Here is a 22,187-nt window from a genome sequence, read left to right as displayed (position 1 = left end):
TCTGGCTAAACTCATCTCCCAGGTCCTCCCTAGTACCACAGGAGACGGAAGGACAGCACTGGGCACGGTGGGTTGACTTGGGAGATGAAGGAAAGTCACATCCAAAAAAGATCCTTGGGTCTAGGCTGTTAGCCTTAAGTCTCTAGGAACCACTTGAGGGGAGATGGGAAAGGCAGTGATGGTGGGACTGTCATGCATCGTCCCTCCTCAGCTCTGGCTTCACAGAAGTTGTAGCTCTGGCCTGGGCAGCCTCCTGGCGTCTTCACACAAGGGTGAGGAAGGAAAGCAGCTGTGAAACTCTGGCAGGAGCAGCACAGTCAGAACCATTCTCCCACCCTGGAACAGTGTGCTTGACCCCAAGTCTTCAGGACCACTGTTTGTGGCTCCCAGATTGCTGCTCTGGAGGGTGAGGTGACGGGCAGCAGAGACAGCAAAGAAGATGAGCTGGGCCTGGATGAGTGTCCGTGTGGGGAGGGGGCTGCAAGGCCTGGGTCCTCCCGTCTTACGTGCTCTTCCTTACCCCCTCAAAGAGCTGGGCAAGGACGTGGAGTTCGAGTTGCAGCTCCTTCAGGGCCTTTCTGGCCTGAGGCTGGGACAGTGAGGCTGTGACTCAGCCTCTTCTCCACCTCCCCGAACAAGTCCCTTCTGTGCTGCTGACGGTCTCCCTCCAGGGCCTGGGTGTGAGCGGGTGGGTAAAGGGGCGTCCGGGAGTCTAGTGCCTCCCCTAGCTCTGTCCTTTTCTCTTCCCACTCTGTGGGTCTTTTTTGAGAGAGCACATCGAGGATACGTCTTCAACTCCAGACTTGGGCCATGCAGTGAGGGCCTTGGCTCCCTGAGCCAGCAGACAGAACAGGAGCCCAAGGGTCTGCGCATGGTGTTTATTAGTGATGACAGTGAGGTGGGGCAGGGGCTGTGGAGCATGCTCTGTAGGTCACACACTAGAGCCTCGTAAGACACGGGTAGCCAGGCTGACAGGGCCTCTGGGGGCTGTCCACTGGGTCTTATCTCCCCCTCTAATCCTAACAACGAGCAGCAGCTATGGATCAGGGAATAAAGTCTGAGGCCCATATCCCATGGGCGTGGGAGGCATGAAGACCAAGAACAGAAAAGATAGGATGCAAGAGCAAAAGAATGAGTGGGGCAAGGAGGCGCCCGAAGCAAGCCGTCCATATATTCTCTGCTACACTCGCCCTCCCTTCCCCAGCCCCCAGTCCACTGTGTTCCTAGTCCCTGGTCCCTTCAGATGTTAAGCTGCTTCCTGGCAGGTGAGCAGAGCCCTTCCCTTCTGGAGCTTCAGCTGGCCCTAGCCCAGCCGTCCGTGCTCCAGCCTTTGTGTGGATGCCCCACCCCAGCTGATGCCAGGAGTGCCACCCTGCTGCGCTTCGATTGTCTCATGTCTCATGTGTGGCAGTGAGGTGAGTAGAGGCCCTCAGACCCCAAAGCACAACCCCTGAGTCCCTCAGGTTAGGACAGGACTGTACCTGCTCAGGGACCTTGTTTCTTCCTCATGCCATGCTGCCCACGCCCCACCCTCTTTTCACTTTGAGTGGCATTCCTTCCCTGAGTCTGGTGGGAAGGCCCCTGCTAAGGGGGTCCTGGCCTGAGGGCACTGCCCAGTGGGGCAGTTTCTTGTGCAGGAGGAGAGGAAGGGTGCCGGAGTGCAGCACACACAGCTATTTCCTGGAATGGGAGCCTGGGGGGAGGGGGGGTCACTGTGCCCAGGAGGTGAGGGGCCCCCTGCTCTTCTCCCAGAACCTCGGGACTGCAGGCAGGCCTGGAGCTGGGGCTGGGCAGGGGGTTTCGGGGGCTGAGCCTAGTGCCAGCCTCATGCCAGTCTAACTCCAACCTGCCTGGCGCAGGGGCCCCAGCCAGCCTGTGCCTGCCGGGGCAGGGTGGCAGGAGGCTGTGTCAGTAGCTGTCCTTGGGCCAGGGCCGGTTACGTTGCCAGTTCCGCTCATTGTGGTTGTGCTCCGAGTCCTGGGCCAGGAGGCGGTCTTGGGGGTCGTGCCCGTTTGCACTAGGCAGCCCCGAGGTGTGTTGGCGGTGAGGCTGGTACAGGTCGTGATAGGCATCTGCATAGTCCTCCTCCAGGTGGCGGGAGCTGCGCTGTGAAGATCCCGTCCAGGCTTGGCGGGAGCTCTCGCTGGCCTCATCTGAGGGCATCAGGCTGTCTCGCTCCAGGGGCGAGTGCTCCTCGCCACGCTCCCCTAGCAGCTGCTGGTTCTGGGGACAAGATGGCAGCTCTAAGTGAGGCCATGCGGACCTCGCCTCAGTCTCCCTCCCCACTCTGGCAGCGTGAGGATTCCTGCCCTCAACTCTCGCTCCCTGCGTACAGGAAATGATCCAGAAGGAGAAGCACCCTGGAGCATTCTTCCACTTCAGACAAGGAAAACTGGAACTTTTGACTCCTGCCAAATCCAAGCTCTGCCTTCAAGACAGACTAGGAGAAGAGTTTGGAGAGCGTGTTTCTTTGGAATCCTAGGAAAAGTGGCCTCTGATTACCTGTCTCATTGCTTTCTTCCCTCATCAGGGACTGCCTTCACCCACACCCCCTTGCTCTGCTCTCTGATCCTTTGGCCTTCAAATTGGAGATCAGGAATGATCCGCCGGGTGGGGAGGAGGCATTGCTTTGGCTAGCTCAGCCTGAGCATCAGTGCCCTTGGAAATGGTTACCTGAAGTCCGGGGATGGCACTGGGAGGGCCCAGAAGCCCAGGGCCGGGGGCTGGGTGGTGGGTCGCCCTCCAGTAAACCTCTAGGTACTCAGCCAGGTGCTCGCAGGCATCTTCCAGCTGGTTTTCATCCAGAATCACATCAAATGACTCCTGGAAGGAAGGGAAAGGGGGAATGTTCCATCTCTATCAGCCCACCCCAGCCCTGGAAAAGCAAAAGTGGGCACAGGAGTGGTGCCCCAGCCACTTACGGGTGGGCACTGAACCAGCTTATCGTATGCCATCATCTGTACGGTCAGGTGCTTCATCTGTGACTTCCCCCGGGAGCGGATGAGACGCTGGAGTACCTGAGGGGCAAGGGCAGAGCTGGGCCCAGGAAGCACTGGGCATGTCCCCGACTCATGGCATGGGAGCAGGCAAGGAGGACTCAGAGTGGTGTTAAGCAGCAGCAGGAAAAGTGGCCTGAGGAGCCCCTGGGCACGGACCAAGCAGAGTTGTACCGCATTCTAAGAGGGCAGCCCTGTAGGCCTCCTCCATCGCCACAGCTGCCTTACCTTCGGTGAGGACACTTTGACAAAGACGATGATAGGGGCCAGTGAGGTCTTGGCCAGCTGTGCCGGGTGGTTGATGGTGTCGGCATCCAACACTACTAGCTGCAGGGATTTGGCCAGCTCGAATATGCGCTCAATCTCACTCTGTACTTCAGCTATGAAGGGAGGGACGGGGGAGCCGCAATGCTCACCGGTGGCTCCACCCCCGTCCGACTCCAACAGGGCTTTGGGGTCTCCCAAATGGTGGATGGGAAGGGATGGTGGAGGGAGAGGATGTTCATCAAGGCCTGGGCAGGCAGAAGCACAGGGCACTGAGACTAGGGTGGGTTCTTGCCAATCCTGGGGGAGGTGGAGAAGGGGTTGGGCAGGAATGCAAGTTGCCAGGAAAGAGGAAGGTATGAGGAAGGTTTTCACTAATGCATGAGTGGGCAGAGAAGCAGGACTGGTGACTTCTCACCAATGCTGGAGCGGGCAGAGGAGCGCTCGATGATGGTCCTCTTGCCAGGATTGTTGAGCACGGATCGCTTTGCCAGTGAGAGGTCTGCGGTAACTCGGGTGATAGAGATCCTGGGATGGACAGGGAGAAGCACAGCCCACCTCTAAATTTCAAGCCTAGGGCCCTCCCTACCCAGGTCCCACCAACTTTCCCTTTAGAGGAGACCTGGCTACAGCATCTGGAAGGAGGCAAGGACTTCTCCCTGGTTCTCATGCCTCCCCAGGCCAGAGTAGCTTACCTGCCATCAAACCTATGTTTGAGGAAGTCGAAGAGCGCCTTCTGCATCATGTCTGTGACCTGGGTTGGGGTGGAGGGAGGGTGAGGGGAAAGGCATGGAATTGACTGGAGCCTTCTTGGAGAAGGGCAGCATCCCCAGGTACAGCCATGGAGCTCACCCCCTCCACACAGACCTTGACGGATGGGCAGTAGGGAACATCCCCTCCCATTGTTTCTGTGGCAAGTTTGGTAGAGGCAACTCTGGGGTCAGGGACCTCTCACCTCATAACCTTTCAGAGAGGGTCCCACCAGCACCACAGGCCGCATGGAGGGTACTACGTCATACGGAGGAATATGTTCCGCCTGCAGAATTGACCTGAGGTCAGGCAAAGTCATGGCCATGTGGTCTGCCCTTCACCTGAGTGGGGTGGGGCAGATGCAGACATCTGGGCCCCCTCCCTTCTGTGTTTTCTTGCCCCTTCAACAATGACTGCCCAGAAACCTGTCCCCACAGCCAGAAGCCATGAGCCCCCCAAGCCCCAGTCCCTTCCTTGACTCACCTGCTTTTGCTTCTGCTTGGCTTTTTGGAAAAGGAAATAAAAGATTAAAGTTGGTGAAGGGGGAAAGACCCTGAGGGCACGGTCTTCCCGTCCCCAGGGGAAACCCTGGGCTTCTCCCAGCTCCAACCCCTTCCCACACTGTTCACTGGGAGACTCTCCCTTCCCCCTGTGTCTGAGTGGCCCACCTACCCAAGACAGGTGGGTGGAGGGGAGGCTACCTAGAGATGGAGGTGGGGAGCGTCGGCTGCCAATGTCACTCAGGCTGGATGGGTTCCCAGATCTCCTGAGAGCAGAGAGGGAGGTCAGTGAGAGTCTTTGTGTGTCTGCTCTACACAGTACTCAATAGCTGTATACATCTTATGTTTCTGCTAGTGAGAGAAGTGCATGTGATATGAGCCTTTGTGTGTGAGCATTTGTACCTGTGCATTGTGAATGTACACGTTAGGTCTGAGTGTGCACACTGCATATTGCGGAGAGGGGGCGGTATGCATGCCTGTGTGGTGATGTGGACTGTGGGTAAAGAGCACACGTGGGGAGGTATTTACTGAGTCTCAGCCCTGCTCTCACCTGGCCTTCTGCTCCTGCTTGAGCCGGATGCTCTCCAGGCGCTGGGGGCTGGGGATGAAGGCGATGTCTCCGCCCTCTTTCACTAGCCGCCCGATCCACCAGTCATTGCTGTATTTCTAGGGGTGGGGTGGGGCGGAAGGGGTGGTAGAGGAGGCGGTCCAGGCCTCAGCGCTGGCTCTTCAACGAAAAGGGAGGCATTGGGAGAGCCAGGCAGCGCAAGGGGAGGGGGTCAGGAGAAGATGCCAGAGGGGAGGGCAGCCATGTCTGAGACCCCCAAGATTTGCGTGTGAGGCCTCACACTGGTCACAGGGAGCCACAGAGGCAACTAAGCTAACTGCTCACTTGTACAGATTGGAGCTGAGGCCCAGGACTCCAGAGGACAGAGACCCTGAGGACTAGGTCTCTGGTATGAGGGGTGTGTGTATGTACAGGGGTGTGTTAAGGATGAGTTTCGGAGTTTCGGGACTTGTTTATTAAAGAGGACTGAAGCAAGAGGCCTGGGAACTTGGGTAAGAGCAGAGAAACCAAGCGGCTTCTGTTGGGAGGGGGTCAGTTACCTCTTTAATGTGCAGAAAGTCTTTGGCCTCAAAGTTGACTCCAGAGCCCTGGACCGGACACTCCTCATCCAGTACGCCACAGTAGCTGACATTGGTCCTCACAGCAAACGCCACAGGTTTGTGCTGGGGAACGCAACGGTCGGCGTAAATGAAGGGAACCTCAGAGCACCCCTTCCAGGCTCAGGGCCCATCTGTCCACCCAACCACACACATACTCATTCGCACATCCTGCCCGTTGACCCCTCGAGACTTAGGACCTGGCACCAGTTTCCACCCAGGCTGGCCCACTGTGCCCCCAGCTGGCAAGAGGATACCTTGGCCCTTTCCAGCTGCTGCTGAGCCTGGCTCTCCACTTCACGCCGGGCACTCTCCCGGTCCTCCTCCAGGGAGACGTCTGAGTCCAGAGATGGGCGGCTGGTATAGGAGTCGGCTGAACCCTGGTGTGGGGAGACGCTGTGACCTGTGGGCTCAGGAGTGCTGGGCACTAGAGAGGCACCTCCGAACCCCATGAACCTCAGCCTCTCCAGCTCCATGGGGGTGGCTGGCCCTGTCAGTCCCTCCTGTTTCCCCAGGAAAGGCACCAGTGCTTCTGGGGCTGCAGGAAAGCCAGTCCAACCCATATGTGCTGAGATCTGGGCTCTTCCTCCCAAACCTATTAATACTGCAGCCGTGAATAGAGCCTTCATTTCCCTCCTTCCTCCCTTTTCTCCCCTTGACCATGTCCTGTGAGGCGGAGGGAGGTGAGATGTACTGAGGATGACATACTGGGGATGATTCGGAATCTTTGGAATCCAGAAGACCCAACCCTCTTGTTCACATCAGCCTGCAAAGCAGCCTGGAAACTATTTCCTTCAAATGCCTGGCAGGAGTATAGCCCGCCAGGAGCAGTTAAGAGACACTGGTTGGCATGGCGCTGGTCCTGAGTGTCAGGATATAGCTGCCTACCTCCTTAGATCCCCTCTCTTCATCCACGGTGAAGGGGAGGATACGGGGCTCCCAACTCCTGGCAGTTACTCCCTTCCTGCTCTCCCTACCCCCGCTTTCTTTCCTCTCACACCTGCTGGGACAACTGGCCAGGTGTGGGCAGCACAGACTGAGGAGGCAACATAAAGCTACCTCCTTGAGCCCAGATGAGGCCTGGCCACACCTACCACCTGGCCTATATCTCTCCACCCCTTGCCCGGGGGGATATCAGCCCTGGAGGAAGGCGGAGCTGGTGCCTGGCAACCCAGCCAGGAGCAACCCTGGGGATGGAGGGAGGGGGTCTCTCTGAGCAAAGAGGGTGTCTGAGTCCTGCTCAGAGGAAGGGCCTCTGGGCAATGAGGGGCCTTAGGAGGGTGGCAGAGCTCACCTTCAAGGCCATGAGGGTGATGAACAAGGGAAGCTGGACCTCAGGGCAGGAGGAAGAAGTCAGAATGTCTGGGTTTCCCCCTCAGTCTAGGGAAAAGGGAGTCTTTTGTTTCCTGCTTCAGTTTCCCCTCTTTATGAGCAGAAGCCTGAAGGGATACTTGCATCAGTTCTGAGGTCCAGGGGGCAGAGATCAGGCAGGAGCCTAGATAAAGGGACCGTGTGGGAATGTACACGTGTGTGCGTGTGTAGTAGAATGTTCTCAGGCTGAGGAACATTCCTTCAGACCCACTGTGCATGACCACCACAGAAGGCAGCAGAGGCCTGATTCTGGGTGGGGAAGACAAACTCACACACCAGCCCACCGTGGGTAAGAGGGCTGGTCAGCCTGCGGGCAGCCCAGGTCCTAGTGTGGAAGCTCACGACAAGGTCCGTGCTAGACCCAAGGCATGAAGACAGCACGAGGAGGGAAGAGCCTCCATTTCACAGAGCACGTTCCCCATCTCCCTTGAGAACTAAATAAGGCCGGCCTGGCAGCAGGATAAAGAGCAGCTGAGCCCTGGGAAGAACCTTAGCTCTATCAGCTGAGGAGGGGACCTTGTCCCAGGGGCCCGGGGCACAGGAGATGCCTCTGTGGGAAACAGCTGTCTGAAGTGAACAGGGGCTAGCAGGCGAGGGGGCAGGTGAGGCAGGATGGCCACATGCGTTGGTAAGTACATGCCAGATGCTTCCTAGATGGGAGAGGAGTCTGACCCTTCCTCTCTGTTCTCCAGGCTCTCCGCCTAACTGAGTCATTGTTGTGTTCCTGCCTGGGGCACCTGGGTTACCTGACCTCTTAGCCTAAGACGGGGATGACAGGGTCTCTCCGTAATGTTCCGTGAGTCATGCTCAGAATGCAATCCCCTCTCCATCTTTCCCAGGTCCTCAGAGCTCACCCATGACTCAGGGAAGCCAGGGCTGCCCCACCAAGCAGACCCTGGGGTCTTGCCTCCCCCACCCCCTGTTATGCCAAAACAGCCAGAGGCTCAGTGCTTTGGAGCTGCCAGGAGTTGGCACTGTGCCCTGGTGGTGCCCCCCTCGCCTGGTGAGTGTGTGGGCAGGCTGCAGCTCTACTCTTGCCTGGCACGGGGGAAGGAGAGGAGGGAGATGAGCCGTTGGATTTATTTAGAGCCTGATTTCCCTCCTACTGCTTCAGAGGGGGCCTCAGGGAGAGCAAGGAGCCAGGCAAGAGAAAGGAAAGTGGGGGAGGGTAATCCAGGAACCAGAGAGGGGTGGGGAGCCAGCAATGGGTTAGCAGGCTGCCCCAAACACCATCCCTATGTCAGGCTTTACCTTGAAACAGTCCAAGCCTTCTCAACTAGGGATGGGAAGAACCTTCTAGGGCCCTCCAGCCCCACAGAGGGAGGTTCATTCTCCAGCTCACCTTGGCACCCTGGGCCGTGGCCAGCTGTCCCTTCAATTGTCAGGAAGAGGTGTTCACCAGAGCCTTGAAAATCATCTGCTCTAGCTGCAATGTAATTAGCCCCAGAGGCCCAGTGGGGAATTGGGCCCAGCAGGGGCCCAGTCCCCGAAAAGGACTGATAGATAGGTGCCTTTCCTGAGCCCCAGAACTCATCTATCCTAGACATGGCAGCAGGAGATGGGAGAAGACGCCAACACTCCCCTTTTGACCCTGGAGCACTCTACCCTCCATATCAGATCAGAGACCCCTCTCAAGCCATCCAGCTGCTTTCATAAGGAGGCCTTCTTGTAGGATGCTGGAGAGAAGGGACTGAGACAGTGCTGCCCATCCTTGCCCCATCTTTCCAGGCACTCTCCCTGCCCTCTTGAGCTCCGGGAATCACTGCCTAATGAGCTGATTTGTCTCAGTGGGTCAGGAGATAAAAGCAAAGAGGAGAATTAAATATTTATCAGTTGCCTGGTTCTCTGAGCAAAGAGCTTCCTCTCCATCCCCAGGCCCTGGGCTCCTCTGGCTTCATCTCCTGGCCTCCCTGCTGAGCAGGTGCTCAGGATGCCCCCCTGCTTGGGGATGCCTCAGCAGGAGGAGTGGGATGGCTGGGGCACAGTCAGCTGGCCCACCCATGTGCTGGGCACCCAGTTTCCAGCCTGGGAGAAAAGCTGGGCTGAGGGGAGAGGAGGTAAGGCAGTGCCCGGGGATGGCCAGCTGAAGGCGATAATGGAGGTCCTCAAGTTTTATGATCCTTCTGTCTGAAGGGGCTGGTATGGGATCCTCTGCTCTTCTCCAGGCTCCCTAATCTGTTCTTTACTAAGGCACAGGAGGGCTGGATTGTCCCCCTCTGTAAGAACCCCCGCATCTCCTGTGTCTGCTGTGTTCAGACCCCAGAAACCCTCCCTCGGGAACTCCAGACGTTGCCCGAGGCCTCTCTAATGCCTCCGTGCCCTCAGTCTCCAGCCCCGCCTCCCTCTACCCTTCTGTCCTGGGCTGTGGAGCCACCTGCTCTGAGCCTCCCCCACCCGAGCCCCTCTCGGCACACACAGGATGCGCCCTGCTCTAGGACGGGGGCACCGGGAAGCCTCTGGCGTGAACATCCATCGCTCCACTTTGCTGGAGCACCACCCCCCCCACCCCCCACGACATGCCCTGCTCCGCCACAGAGGCGTTCCTCAAAGTCCTGAACTGGGGGAAGGGTCCGAGGGACAGGAGGTGTCACGCCAACGTCCCCACCCCCACCCTCCCCGTGGGCACTCACCGCCTCCGAGTCCTCAAACCCGGGCACGTAGGAGTCGTCATACATGGGGGAGTCCGGGTGGGGGGAAGCGAGCGGCGCCGGGGGCGGGAGCGGCCCGGAGGCAGGGGCGATGACAGCGGGCCGCGCCCGGGAGATGCCACCGAGCCCCGCAGCCCTGCGGGCGGCGGCGGAGAGCGAGAGCGCGAAGGAGGGAGCGAGCCGCGAAGACCAGCTGCTCCGAGCTCAAATCACCGCTCCCCCTACCCCACCCCCCAAAACCCTGCCGGTCCCACCCCGAGCGCGGCTGAGGAAATCTGGCGCCGGCTCCTACAACAATAGCGCCCGCCCACCTGACCCCCCTCCCCGGGAGCGGGCGAGGGGGTGGCGGCGGGGGGCGCCGGCCGCCGGGGGAGCCCGAGGCCCGGCCTCCGGGGGGTGGCCGACGCCAGCGGGGTAGAAGGTGGGTCCCCGAGCACCTACGGGGCAGAGGGGCGGCGGGGAGGAAGGGGAGGAGAGACTGCGGGCGGGGCGGATCCCGGCGTGGAGGAGGCGGGCCGAGGAGGGACGCGGAGACCGAGACGCTCAGCAACCCAGGAAATGTTCCGCCGGGAAACAAAGGGCTGGCGCGGGGGAGGGGCGGGGCGGAGACCGCCGCGGAGCCGAGACCCGCGAGCGAGGAGCGGGCGCAGGTCACGGGGAGGCCGGAGAGAGGGAGACAGCGCAGGGGCAGAGGCCGAGAGAGGAAGAGGGGAGGCAGGGTAGTGGGAGCCTGGAGAGACAGAGGAGGCGGGGCGGGGGCGGGCGTCAGCTGAGAGGGCGGCGTGTCTGCGCCCCGGCGGCCCGGGAGACTCCAAAAGCAAACCCGCAGGGGTCCTGGGGAGGAGTGGCTTTAGCGACCCCCGGCCAAATGCCGAAAAGTAGTCCCTGTCCCCCGCCTCCCCAACCCCCCCACGCCAGGCGCTCGGCCCCATTAGTGCTGGGACTCTCTCGCCGCAAAGGGCCTCGGTGGTTGCCCAACCCGGGCGGATTGGGGCCCGGCCACCCTACTACACCTGTTGCGCGGGCAGATTTCATCCTAGTCTGGCCAGGATGGGGGTTCCCTTCCTCACTTCCTTGCCAAGGACTGTGCCAGGCATTGCCAAGGCATCGTGGGAACTGGCGTAGGGAGGGGCTGCTTTAGGAGAACCTAAAGGGAGGGGGAAAGAAGCCAGAGAGTGGAGGTAGGGGGACGGTTGTGGCTGGGACTGAAGGAGGGAGCCTGGCCACGCCGGGGTTGGCGGGGGTGGGGGTGGGGTGGCGGGGCGGGGGGAGAGCAAGTCTCCTCCGAGTCACTAGTCTAAGGCCAGATACCCTCCTTAGCAAAAGGATGAGGGTGGTCCGGGTGGCCAGTGTGTGGGTTGGAGCCACATGTACCACTCTTCCAGTCAGTCTGCTTCAAAGGGGCACTAAGATTTGAGGTTAGAGACCCGAGGAGCAGCCCTTGTCTTGAGGAAACTTCCTCAAAGATCCACCCATTTGAACTCCAGAGAAAAATTATTCCTTTGAATATTGATTGCCTCCTCCCAGAGATTGGGGCCGGTGGCGGGGATGGGGAATGTGAGATAGAGGGGTGCTCTTGGACAGCTTCTGGGTCTCAGTCCTTCTCCCCTCCCAGAGTCTCACACCCAGGAGGGTGAATCTGATATTTGCTCATCCCTTTTCTTCCTGGGCTTCAGGGGAGTTAGAAAACCAAAACTCTGACAGGGTTGGTGAGATCTGTGGTAGGAAACACTGTGCCTGGGAGAGAGAGGAAGACCACCCAAACCAACTGGCTTCCCACTTAGGTCACTTGTTCGTGTTCCTTAACAAGAAAAAGAGAAGGGGGTCTCATCTTAAGACTGTCTTGGTCTGCCTTTAGTCTCTCACCACCCTGTGAATGGTGCAGTCCAGCCCTGGCCAGCATCTACCTCCCGCAGGGATTTGGTGAACAACTTTTTTGGAGCCCCTATGGCCCACTATTGGGGGAGACTGTACTTTCACATCTCCCACTCCTGAGTCCAGCACCATTTGGGGCTTGGTTATATGTTGGATTCTTCTGTATCGGAAGTTCCCAGACACCGTCTTCTTGCTTTGTGCCCTCTCCCAGTTCCTCAGTATTTCTCAGCCTCTTTTATTCTCTGTCTCTTCTGTCCTTCCAGAGGGGCAGAAAGGGGGCATTAAATGTGACACAATAAGACCTTAAGGTGCTCTCTCCTGGAAGATGATTCTAATGAAGATGACAGTTACCAAGGCATCTGCTTCTCTCTCCATCCCTGAATTTACTCTCCTGGCCCCTCCTTTTGGGACTCTACCCACCACCAGAGTGTCCAGGGGACTGTAGGTAACAGTGGATCTGCTATCAACCTCACTCTTGTCTTACACACCTTATCTTCATCCCCATCTGGGACAGTGGTGTCTTAAGTCTGCTCATGAAGCATGAATTGCCATGCCAACCACCCCCAGGAGATGTATTCAAGTTCCTCATACCTGGGCCATCTCCTGGGTCCTGCAGAAGCTTCAGAGCCTCTCCCTGGTTCCCTTCTCTCCGAGTTGCTACTCACTGCTCTTCCATTTCTCACCTCACCCACACCTGCCTGCTCTAGTTTCATGCCAGCCTAGTGCTTCCTGTCCTATAACAAGACATGTGCTGGTCACTATCCATGTGGTCCCTTATCCATTTTCTTTTCCCTGGCTAAGCATAAGGAGAGCGAGCTGGGGGTTGGGGTGGGAGGAGGATTCATGGACAGGATTCCTCCTGCCTTCCTCTTTCTGGAGAGCATCATTAGACTGGCAGCTGGCAGATACCCAAGGCATGGAAGCAGGACATGGGGTCGGGGCTGGGGGGAAGCCTGAATAACCAGGTTTGGGAGTTGGAATTCTTGGCAATCTCCAGAATACATTCTAGCTTCTCCTATAAGTGCACCAGGAACCTGGGTGGATCCCAGTCACGGAGTGTTGAAGAGAGGAAACTGAGGCAGAAGCTAGGACCTCTAGGAAGTCCTCCCCAGCAGTATTTAAGATCTGGAGAAAGCCAAAGCCTCTAGGATTCTAGCTGCTGGGCTGCTCCCAGGGAATGCAGGGAGGATAACTAGGGGAGCTTTGCAGAGTCCTCCCCTCAGTCCTCACATCTAGACCCCTTTCTGGCCCCCACACAGCCCTCCCCACCCATTCCAGTCCCAGTGCTTAGAGGCTGCCAGCACTGGCGCTCTGTCCTTTCCTACCTGCCACCTCTACCCTTAGCCTCACCTACTCCGCCTCCCTCCTCATCACTGCAGTCTTCCCCCAAATGCCAGCCCTCTCCCTAGCTCGGAGTGGGCTCTCCTCCCACCCACTGGGGAGGGGGCCCTCGCGTTTACCTCATTCAGCAGGAAGGTTGCACTGGAGTCAGAAAAAGACATAGACTGGGCTGGCGGCCTCTCCCCTTCCCCCGGGCCAGGGGCTCCGAGGCGGGAGCAGGACCGGGCAGCTGCTCTGCACACTGGCTCCCGCCTGCACGCCTGGCCTCGCCCCACGCCGGGCTCCCACGGCGCTCTCTTCCCTCTCTCCGGGCTCCCTCCCTCTTCCCTCCTCCCTCCCTCCCTCTCTTCCTCCCTGTCTCTTCCTTTCTCGCCGCCTCTGTCATTCTCTCCCTCCCCTGTCGCTTTTCAGCCCAGCTTTTTCCATTTCCGTCTCTTACTCCCTCTACGATCCCAGTTCTCTGTTTATCTGGGGGCCTGCCACTGTCCTTCCATCCACATATCTCGCCTTTCTTCCCTGACCGCCCCCTACACCACCTTCTCTCCCTTAACCCTCTCCCCAGAAAAGGTAGGGGCTCCGGAGCTCCCACTGCCGCAGGCAGAAGGGCAGAAGTAGCCGAAGGGCTGTCGGGACTCCGGACCTTTAGGCGGAAGGTTCCGCTCCCTCCCGACACCTGCTTGGTGCGCCCGAAAAGAAAGGCGCCGCGTTCCCAGAGACGACTCCGACCTGTCCTCAGCAGAGGAAAAGATCGGAAAGGAAGAATGCTTGTGTACGGCTCGCTAGCCCCAGCGTCCAGCGCTCCCTCTGGGTTCCGGGGAAGCTCCGGCCATCCCCCCGTCCCAGGCCCAGATCCGGTGGCTCCTATGGGATCCAACTGGCGTCACCCCAGCGGGGATGCGCCCGGCACCCGGGGCGTCTCTACTGTCACTCTTCTCTCCCGGGTTCCGGGAGCCGTGGGACTCAGCTCGCACTGGCGGAGAGCAAGGTGAGGCGGCTCCTCCCGGTCGGCTGCAGCGCCCCCTGGGCTCGCTCGCCCCGCGGTCGCGGTCGCACACGCCCTCCAGGTGGTGGCACCCGTCCGGGGTCCGCCTGTCGGCCGGCAGGGCTCCGGCCCTGCCAGCAGGAGGCGCTGCCCTGGCTAGAGCAGAGGCAGCGCGTTTCGGAGCCAGACCCTCGCCCGCCAGAAGCCTAACAGGGCCCCCTCATCCGCTCTTCTTTCCAGGAACTGCGATCCCACCTCCAGACCCCTTTGGGATCTGCACTCTACCCCTCGCCCGAGGGACTTCTTTGAGGTCTTTGGCCCTTCTGGGTCCCTACGCTGCTCCTACCTCCATCCTGCTCTCCGGGGGCGCTCCTGCTGAGCCCGGCGGCGTCCTGGCCCGGCCTGGGTAGCAGGGAGTACGGAGTCGTGGGACCAGTCCTCGGGTCAGTACCCGCTCCCGCCCGCTTAGGCGGGCACGTCAAATAGGACAAGCCCAAGTTCTGGCGGGGGAAGGGGGGAGCAGGGGTGTAGCCCCAGCCAGCTCTCTCCCTGCACCCTTGTGAGCGGATCAGCTTCTCATTGGTCCCTCTAAATCCCCAGTATCCCCAGGCTGGACTCTTCTCCATACCAAAGACCGCTGATGGAAGCGGGGGGGGGGGGGGGGGGGGGGCGGCCGACTCCTATGTAGAGACAGATACACCCTGAAGCCCAGTGACCCGGCGTCTCCAACTTTCCCCTCGGCATCAATTAGAACTCTTTCCTTTCGGATCCAGGGTATTCCACTCTCCTTCTTGGCCCTTCTTCTAACTCCTTTCCTTTGGGGTGTTCCCGACCCGGCCCCCCCCCCATCCTCCTATCCTCTGGGGATCTTGGAAGACTTCTCCCCGCTTCCCGTTCAGCTTACCCTGTCCGTGCCCCCATTCCGGAGGGAGCTAATCTGAGGGAGAATCAACTCTCCTCTTTCCGCCCCCAGCTCCTCCTTATGCTTAACCTGCAAAGTCCTTTGGGAGAGCACCTCCTCTCTCTCTCTGTGGTCTAGTCCCTGCATCCCCTCACACCCACCTACCCCTCAGTTACTCAGCTTCAACTATTCAGAGGAGATAAAGAGGTTGCATGTGTGCTTTAAAATTGTGCATGGAGGTTTTTATGGGTTTTGCTTTGTTTTGGCTCTAACAGAGGGAGCAGAAGCTTTGCTATCATTTGACAATAAGACCTGGAGGGAGAGAGGCCCCTCCCTACACCCCTGCTGACCACAGCTAATGGACTAGCTCCTCTGGGCCTTGGGGCAGCTTAAGTTTCCATAGGAGAAGGGGAGGGAGGGGGGGTGCTGGCCAAGGCAAGCAACTGTCCCTAGCTTCCCCCTCTCTCCCTCCTCTTCAAGAACCTACAGCCTCTTCATCCCTTACTTTAAAATAGAAATATCAATGACTTCTCTCTGAGCCTATCAGAGGAAATCTAGGTGCACAGGGACAGCTGGGCACCCTTCACTTGTTCTCATTTCCACTCCAGCTGCTGGAGCACACACCCCTCTCTCTTCTGCTACTGAGAAAAGGTAGGACGCTCAGAGCTGGAGCTGGGAGCCCAGCCCCCGGGTCCCCAGAGCAGTCCTCTTCCAGCCCCCTCCATGTGAGTTGACTGCTTAGAGGACCCGCACAGTTTTCCTCCTCGCTTTACCTCCCTTAGTGCCCCCACCTCTGGCCCTGACCTCACGGTGTCTGACACCCTGCTCAGAGGGGCCTCAAAGCCTGGATGCACTCCTGTGAGCCGTGCTCTGGGTTGGCCCCTTCTGGCCCCTAGCTCCAGCATCTGCCTCCCACCCCACCCCCCGCCCTCCAGGCTACCTTCCCAGACAGCCTTCATCCCTTCTCCCTGGTGTCACCTCCTCTCTGACCTCCCAGGTTGTCAGGACCTCAGGATATTTGACAGGACTCTGCTAACCATTTTGGCTAGCCTTTGTGCAGACACCGCCCTGCACAGGGTGTTGCGCTACTGACCTAGAGCTAGATTTCAATCCCCACTTGCCTCCTCAGCAAGGCGTAACTCACGTAACTGTACTTAGTGGCCCTAACATTTGAAAACCCCTGTACCACAAAGGACAGAGAACAGAGATCACCGTGTCTGTCCCTCTGTGTCTACAGAGAGCTTCTGAGAAAGCTCTGTGGGGTAGTTTCCACAGGGAATCCCTGTTGCCAACTCCAGATATTACTCTGGGGAAGTTCCTCTACCATCAAACCTCAATCCCTCTTGCTTCAATCTCTGTTTTCTTTTTCTGGGCTCTGCCTCTAGAACCGTGATGATATTTGATGCTTCTGGGCACTTTCAGGCTCCATCCCCTGACGCAGCATTTGCTATAAATATGTCTGAAGAGTTTCTTGCTGACAGTGCCCAGCAAGACTGCACCTTCCTTCCCACACAAGGCCTCTTTAGAAGGACTGGGCTCTCAGCTATGTCTCCCAGAACCAACTCTTGCTGGTTCTGAGGCAAGTGGTGTGGCTTCTCTGTGGACTTGGGGGTTCCTTTTCATCCCTGGGAAGAGGGGAAGCTGAGAAAGCTGAGATGCTTAGCTCTCATTCTCATATCCCTGGAGTCTGACTCAGAGTAGGTGGCACATAGTAGGTGTTTGACATATGTTTATTTTAGTTTTAGATCTTAGTTTCCATTGAATGTGACTGGTGATTCCAGTTCCACAAAATGGATTGGAGAGAGGAACAAGGCTGGGCACAGGAGGGGAACTCTAGTGCTGCCCCAGGTGGAGGAAGGGGTATGAGAGGCAGGCTCCCTAGGGTGGCCTGGGGAAGGGGGTGCTGGCCTAGACTTTACCTCCTTTGCTCTTGCCAAACTCTTAACACTTCCAGACACTGAATTACAGCACCACCCAAGGGATCAGGTCAAGTCCTTCCTCCACTCTCACATATTTACAAGCTTTGTAAACATCAGAGATTGGGTAGGGAAGCTGGGGTTGAAAAGAGATGCGATGGAGGTGGGGAATTCCTGGGAGGCGTGCTGAGGCCTAAGTGGGGGCAGGATTCCCCCAAGTGGAGGCAGTGGAAGCATCCCAGGCCTTCCAAAAGCTGGGACAGAGGGGACTTGGGCATCCTTTAGAAAGGTGGGGCTGCTGATGAGAGGCTGAGGTGGCCTCAAGAAGGCTCAGGGCAATGGGAATAAGGCCAACCCTGATGTACATACAGCTGGAGTGAGAGAGCTGAGACTTGGGTCCTTTCTTTCTGCACCCCTGGGCTTACCGCAGGTCCTCGGCTCCTTTATCTCTCACAGGACGCCTGACCTCCACCCAGATCAGTCCCCTTCTCTAAAATAAGAATTAGTGGGGGAGGTGTCTGTGGTGGGGCTGGAGTCTGGGTACTCTTCTACTTGCTTACTCTAGCTCTCTCACCCACCTGTGACTCCCACCACTGTCAATTCAGGATCTGAGCTGTGGTAGCTATCTCCAGCTCAGAATGAGGGCCTGGCGCCCTCAGCCTCCCCGGGAATGAATTATTGAAGGAAACAGAGTGCTAGCTGCTCGGGCGGCTGCCCCCTGGGGCTTGCCATTGCCTCTCACTCCACTTCTCACGGCTCCTTCACCAGCTGTGAGGAAGATGAGGTCTGGCTGCCTGGGATGGGACAGGCCTTAGGAGATATTAAGGAGAGGCTGGAACTTTGTAGGGATGTGGAAGTGCTGACTCAGGCCTTGAGGAGAAGCCTTCTGGGGGGGGATGGCAGAGGACTGGTGAAGAGTTGTGGCCCCTCATTGTGGATCACGACGGGGTGCTCACCCTGGAGCTGGGTTGGGAAATGAGCCTGGAAGACCCTTGACTTGAGGGGCTGCACTGGCGAGGGGTGGACTCCTACATGCCTTTTTGAGTAACATAGAGCCAGGAGTCTGGATCCTTCTTTGAGTCAGCATCAGGTCACTAGGGGTGCTCTGTACAGAGCTCTCTGTTCCCCCATGGCCTCCCCCCCTCCTCAGAAATAAGGCCCTATCAAGATTGCAGGAGAACCACAGAACGGCTGGAAGCGGGTGCTGGTTTACTGTTGACAGGGAGGAGGGCAACAGTCAAGGGTCAAGGTTCTAGGTAGGCCATTGGTGGAAAGAACACAGGATGTGGAGTCCGAAAACCAGCAGGCAAGTCCTAATTGTATCACTCGCTGGTTCAAGCGAGTCACTTGGAAACAGTTTTCTTACTTTTAAAAGGGGCAAGAGCAGTGCTTGCTCAAGAGATTCTGTGAGAATTCAGCAGGAATATTTGTGTTTCGTAAAATGTAAATTCCTATGGAAAAGTTAGTTGTTGTTATAAACAGGGAAGCAGCGCAGAGTGGAGAGAACCTGTCCAGAGTCATGATCTGGGTTACCACCCGTGCCCTGTGACTGACCCCTCGTCTTTCCACTTCTGTGCTTACAGGACTTTTCAAAAGGCCACACTCAGTGCTTGGATCTGGATTTAGACCTAGATCTTCAGATTCTATCTCCTGGGTTCTTTCCATTACACCACGTGGGCTGGATACTCTGGTCCACTCTGACCTTCCACCCGTGCTCAGCACAGGGAACTTCCCCGAAAAGTACCCCACACCCTGTTGCCACAGCGCTGAGTACTTCATTCCTTTGTCTCATGTGTGGCCACACCCCTCTCTCCTTCAGGAATAACACAGCAAATACATTTCTTAGCTTTCCCCTGAGGCAGCATAAATGATATTATCAAGCATTTGGAATGTAGTTTAAAAATAACTTTTTATCATTACAGAAGTAGGGGTTATGTATTGGAGAAAGGAGATACAGACAAGCAACAAGATGAGACGAATCAAAACACAGTATTCTCACCACCCTGTTATTTCCACCATTAATGCTTTTGGTGTAATCCTTCTGGATATTTTTTCCTTAAAAAAATTGGGATATAACTTAGTTGTATATGGTGTACTGATTTAAATGCACAATTGGGTAAATTTTTTGCATATACGTACCAATACATCAATGTCTGTGTAACCACATCCATGTCAAGGTCTGTGACATCCTCACTCAGGAGCTGTCCTTGTACCCCTTCATGGTCAGGATCCAGACTCTTGTGGTGATGGCTCCTTAGGCTCTTATCACCATAGATTAGGTTTGCCTGTTCTTGAACTTCATATAAAAAGGATTGTGCAGTGTGTACTCTCTCATATCTGGTGTCTTTCCCACAATATTACATTTTTGAGATTCATCTCTGTTGCATTTATCAACAACTTAAAAAATGTCATGTGGTATTCTATTGTTAGAATACACTATAATTTATTTTTCCATTCTCCTGTTGATGAGCACTTAGAATGTTTCCAATTTTGTTGTATACTGAATAAAATTACTATGAACATTCTTGAACATGTGTCTTTGGGTTAGACACATGAACTCATTCCTCTTGGAGGTATATAGCAAGAAATGGAATTGCTGAGTTGTAGGTTAGGCTGTATCTTTTTTTTTTTTTTTTTAATGTACACACACACACACACACATACAAACAGAGAGAAATGAATGCTTTTTTAACCTGCTTATTTTCATCCAATGTTTTCCACGATTCCACTTCATTAATTTTCATTTTATCTAATCCCAGTCAATATTCAGATCTCCCAATTGGCCCCAAAATATCTTCTATAGCTGCTGTGCCCTAATCAGTATCCCATCAAGAATTCACACTGCATCCTGCAACACCTCACCTTGGGTCCTTGCTGGTTGGTGGCTGGAGACATGAGTTCCTTGCCACGTGGACCTCTATGCAGGACTGCACACACATGGCAGCTGCTGAGAGAGAGAGAGAGAGCGAGAGAGCAACAGAGAGAGCAAGAGCAGGTCTTTTTGGAACCTAATTTTGGGAGTGACTTTTCATCTTTCTTGCTGCATTTTATTCCTTAAAAGCAAGTGACTAGATCCAACCCACACTCAGAGGGTGGCGATTAAACAAAGACTTGGATACCAGAAAGTAGGGATCATGGGGAGCCATTTCAGAGCTGACGGAAAGATATATAATAATTTAAAGGGAACTTTAATGTATACATAAGGACTTCTTCCCTGATAGCTCAGTTGGTAAAGAATCCACCTGCAATGCAGGAGACCCTGGCTCAATTCCTGGGTCGGGAAGATCTGCTGGAGAAGGGATAGGCTACCCACTCCAGTGGCTTGTGGCTTAGCTGGGAAAGAATCTGCCTGCAATGTGGGAGACCTGGGTTTGACTCCTGGGTTGGGAAGATACCCTGGAGAAGGGAAAGGCTACCCACTCTAGTATTCTGGCCTAGAGAAATTCCGTAGACTGTGTAGTCCATGGGGTTGCAATGAGTTGGACATGACTGAGCAACTTTCACTTAATGTATATATGATACACACACACACACACACATATATATAGACCAATACTACTATTCACATTTTATGAGTGAGAAGACAGCCTCCTTTTTCATTCTATTTAAAGTAGTCCCTTTGCTCATAGACTTAGAGAACAAACTTACAGTTACCAGGGAGGAAGATGGGAAAAATGAGGTGGTGGGGAGGGATAGTTAGGAACTTTGGTATCAACACGTTCACCCTGCTATATTTTAAATGGATAACCAACTGTATAGCACAGGGAACTCTGCTCAATGTTATGTGGCAGCCTGGATGGGAGGGGAGTTTGAGGGAGAATGGATACATGTGTATGCATGGCTGCCCACTTGAAACTGTCACTGGATTGTTAATCAGCTGTGTGTGTCTGTGGTCAGTTGCTCAGTCGTGTTTGACTCATTGCGACCCCATGGACTATAGCCCATCAGGCTCCTCTGTCCATGGGATTTTCTCAGCAAGAATACTGGAGTGGGTTGCCATTTATTCCTCTAGGGCATCTTCCTGATCAGATCAGATCAGTCACTCAGTCGTGTCTGACTCTTTGCGACCCCATGAATCGCAGCACGCCCGGCCTGCCTGTCCATCACCAACTCCCGGAGTTCACTCAGACTCATGTCCATCGAGTCAGTGATGCCATCCAGCCATCTCATCCTCTGTCGTCCCCTTCTCCTCTTGCCCCCAATCCCTCCCAGCATCAGAGTCTTTTCCAATGAGTCAACTCTGCACATGAGGTGCCCAAAGTACTGGAGTTTCAGCTTTAGCATCATTCCTTCCAAAGAAATCCCAGGGCTGATCTCCTTTAGAATGGACTGGTTGGATCTCCTTGCAGTCCAAGGGACTCTCAAGAGTCTTCTCCAACACCACAGTTCAAAAGCATCAATTCTTCGGCAAAATCACTGCAGATGGTGACTGCAGCCATGAAATTAAAAGACGCTTACTCCTTGGAAGGAAAGTTATAACCAACCTGGATAGCATATTGAAAAGCAGAGACATTACTTTGCCAACAAAGGTTCGTCTAGTCAAGGCTATGGTTTTTCCTGTGGTCATGTATGGATGTGAGAGTTGGACTGTGAAGAAGGCTGAGCGCTGAAGAATTGATCTTCCTGATACTCCAATATAAAATAAAAAGTTAAAAAAGAAAGTAGGTCCCTCCAGTTACCTTTTATTATAATTACCTTTTATGCTAAGTTCTCACAACACCCTTAAAAAATAGACTATTTTTAGAGCAGTTATAAGTTCACAGAAAAATTGAGGGGAAAGTAAATTTCCCATTAACACCCTCCCCCTACACATGTACAGCCTCTCCCATTATTAATATCCCCCACCAGATTAGTACAGTATTATTTTGTTAAAATCAATAGAGGCTGATTTTGACACATCCTTGTTACCCAAAAGTCCCTAATTTACATCAGGGTTCACTCTTGGTGTTGTACATTTTATGGTTTTTTAAAAAATTTATTTATTCTTTAATTGAAGGATAATTGCTTTATAGAATTTTGTTGGTTTCTACCAAACATCAACATGAATCAGCCATACATTCTATGGGTTTTGACATGTATAATGGAATATGCCCACTATATGGGAATACCAGACCACCTGACCTGCCTCTTGAGAAACCTATATGCAGGTCAGGAAGCAACACTTAGAACTGGACATGGAACAACAGACTGGTTCCAGATAGGAAAAGGAGTACATCAAGGCTGTATCTTGTCACCCTGCTTAAATTTATGTGCAGAGTACATCATGAGAAACTCTGGGCTGGAAGAAGCACAAGCTGGAATCAAGATTGCCGGGAGAAATATCAATAACTTCAGATATGCCGATGACACCACCCTTATGGCAGAAAGTGAAGAGGAACCAAAAAGCCTCTTGATGAAAGTGAAAGAGGAGAGTGAAAAAGTTGGCTTAAATCTCAACATTCAGAAAACTAAGATCATGGCATCCGGTCCCATCACTTCT

General features: G+C 55.3%; 1 protein-coding gene across 3 annotated transcripts; it reads right to left on the bottom strand.

Moving 5' to 3' along the window:
- Window positions 1-864: 864 nt before the first annotated feature.
- On the bottom strand, window positions 865-14,296 carry CACNB3 (calcium voltage-gated channel auxiliary subunit beta 3). 3 transcript variants are annotated; one of them, XM_055582494.1, is made up of 13 exons: window positions 14,238-14,296; window positions 5,932-6,054; window positions 5,618-5,740; window positions 5,061-5,176; window positions 4,712-4,776; window positions 4,494-4,513; window positions 4,216-4,296; window positions 3,956-4,014; window positions 3,679-3,788; window positions 3,225-3,376; window positions 2,922-3,017; window positions 2,674-2,823; window positions 865-2,223 (listed from the first exon to the last, which is right to left on the bottom strand). In XM_055582494.1, exons 1-13 carry the CDS (start codon window positions 14,241-14,243, stop codon window positions 1,909-1,911), a joined length of 1,416 nt encoding a protein of 471 aa, XP_055438469.1. In that variant the 5' UTR covers window positions 14,244-14,296; the 3' UTR covers window positions 865-1,908. The 3 variants fall into 3 exon arrangements, with proteins under 3 accessions (XP_055438469.1, XP_055438453.1, XP_055438461.1); XM_055582478.1 differs by lacking the exon at window positions 14,238-14,296 and adding an exon at window positions 9,676-10,178; XM_055582486.1 differs by lacking the exon at window positions 14,238-14,296 and adding an exon at window positions 6,969-7,844.
- Window positions 14,297-22,187: the final 7,891 nt, after the last annotated feature.

The sequence above is a fragment of the Bubalus kerabau genome, chromosome 1 (genome assembly GCF_029407905.1).
Source record: "Bubalus kerabau isolate K-KA32 ecotype Philippines breed swamp buffalo chromosome 1, PCC_UOA_SB_1v2, whole genome shotgun sequence".
Lineage (NCBI taxonomy): Eukaryota > Metazoa > Chordata > Mammalia > Artiodactyla > Bovidae > Bubalus > Bubalus kerabau.
The sequence above is the reverse complement of the archived record's forward strand: the minus strand, read 5'-3'. Positions and strand labels throughout refer to the sequence as shown.

What these genes read in the sequence shown, in the direction of transcription:
- CACNB3 (XM_055582478.1), bottom strand. Translation starts at nt 9,720, where the DNA reads ATGTATGACGACTCCTACGTGCCCGGGTTTGAGGACTCGGAGGCG. An exon ending in AAACATAGGTTTGATGGCAG is followed by an intron (nt 3,789 to 3,955) that starts GTAAGCTACTCT and finishes TGTCCATCCCAG; the next exon opens with GATCTCTATCACCCGAGTTA. An exon ending in TCAAAGTGTCCTCACCGAAG is followed by an intron (nt 3,018 to 3,224) that starts GTAAGGCAGCTG and finishes CTTGCCCCTCAG; the next exon opens with GTACTCCAGCGTCTCATCCG.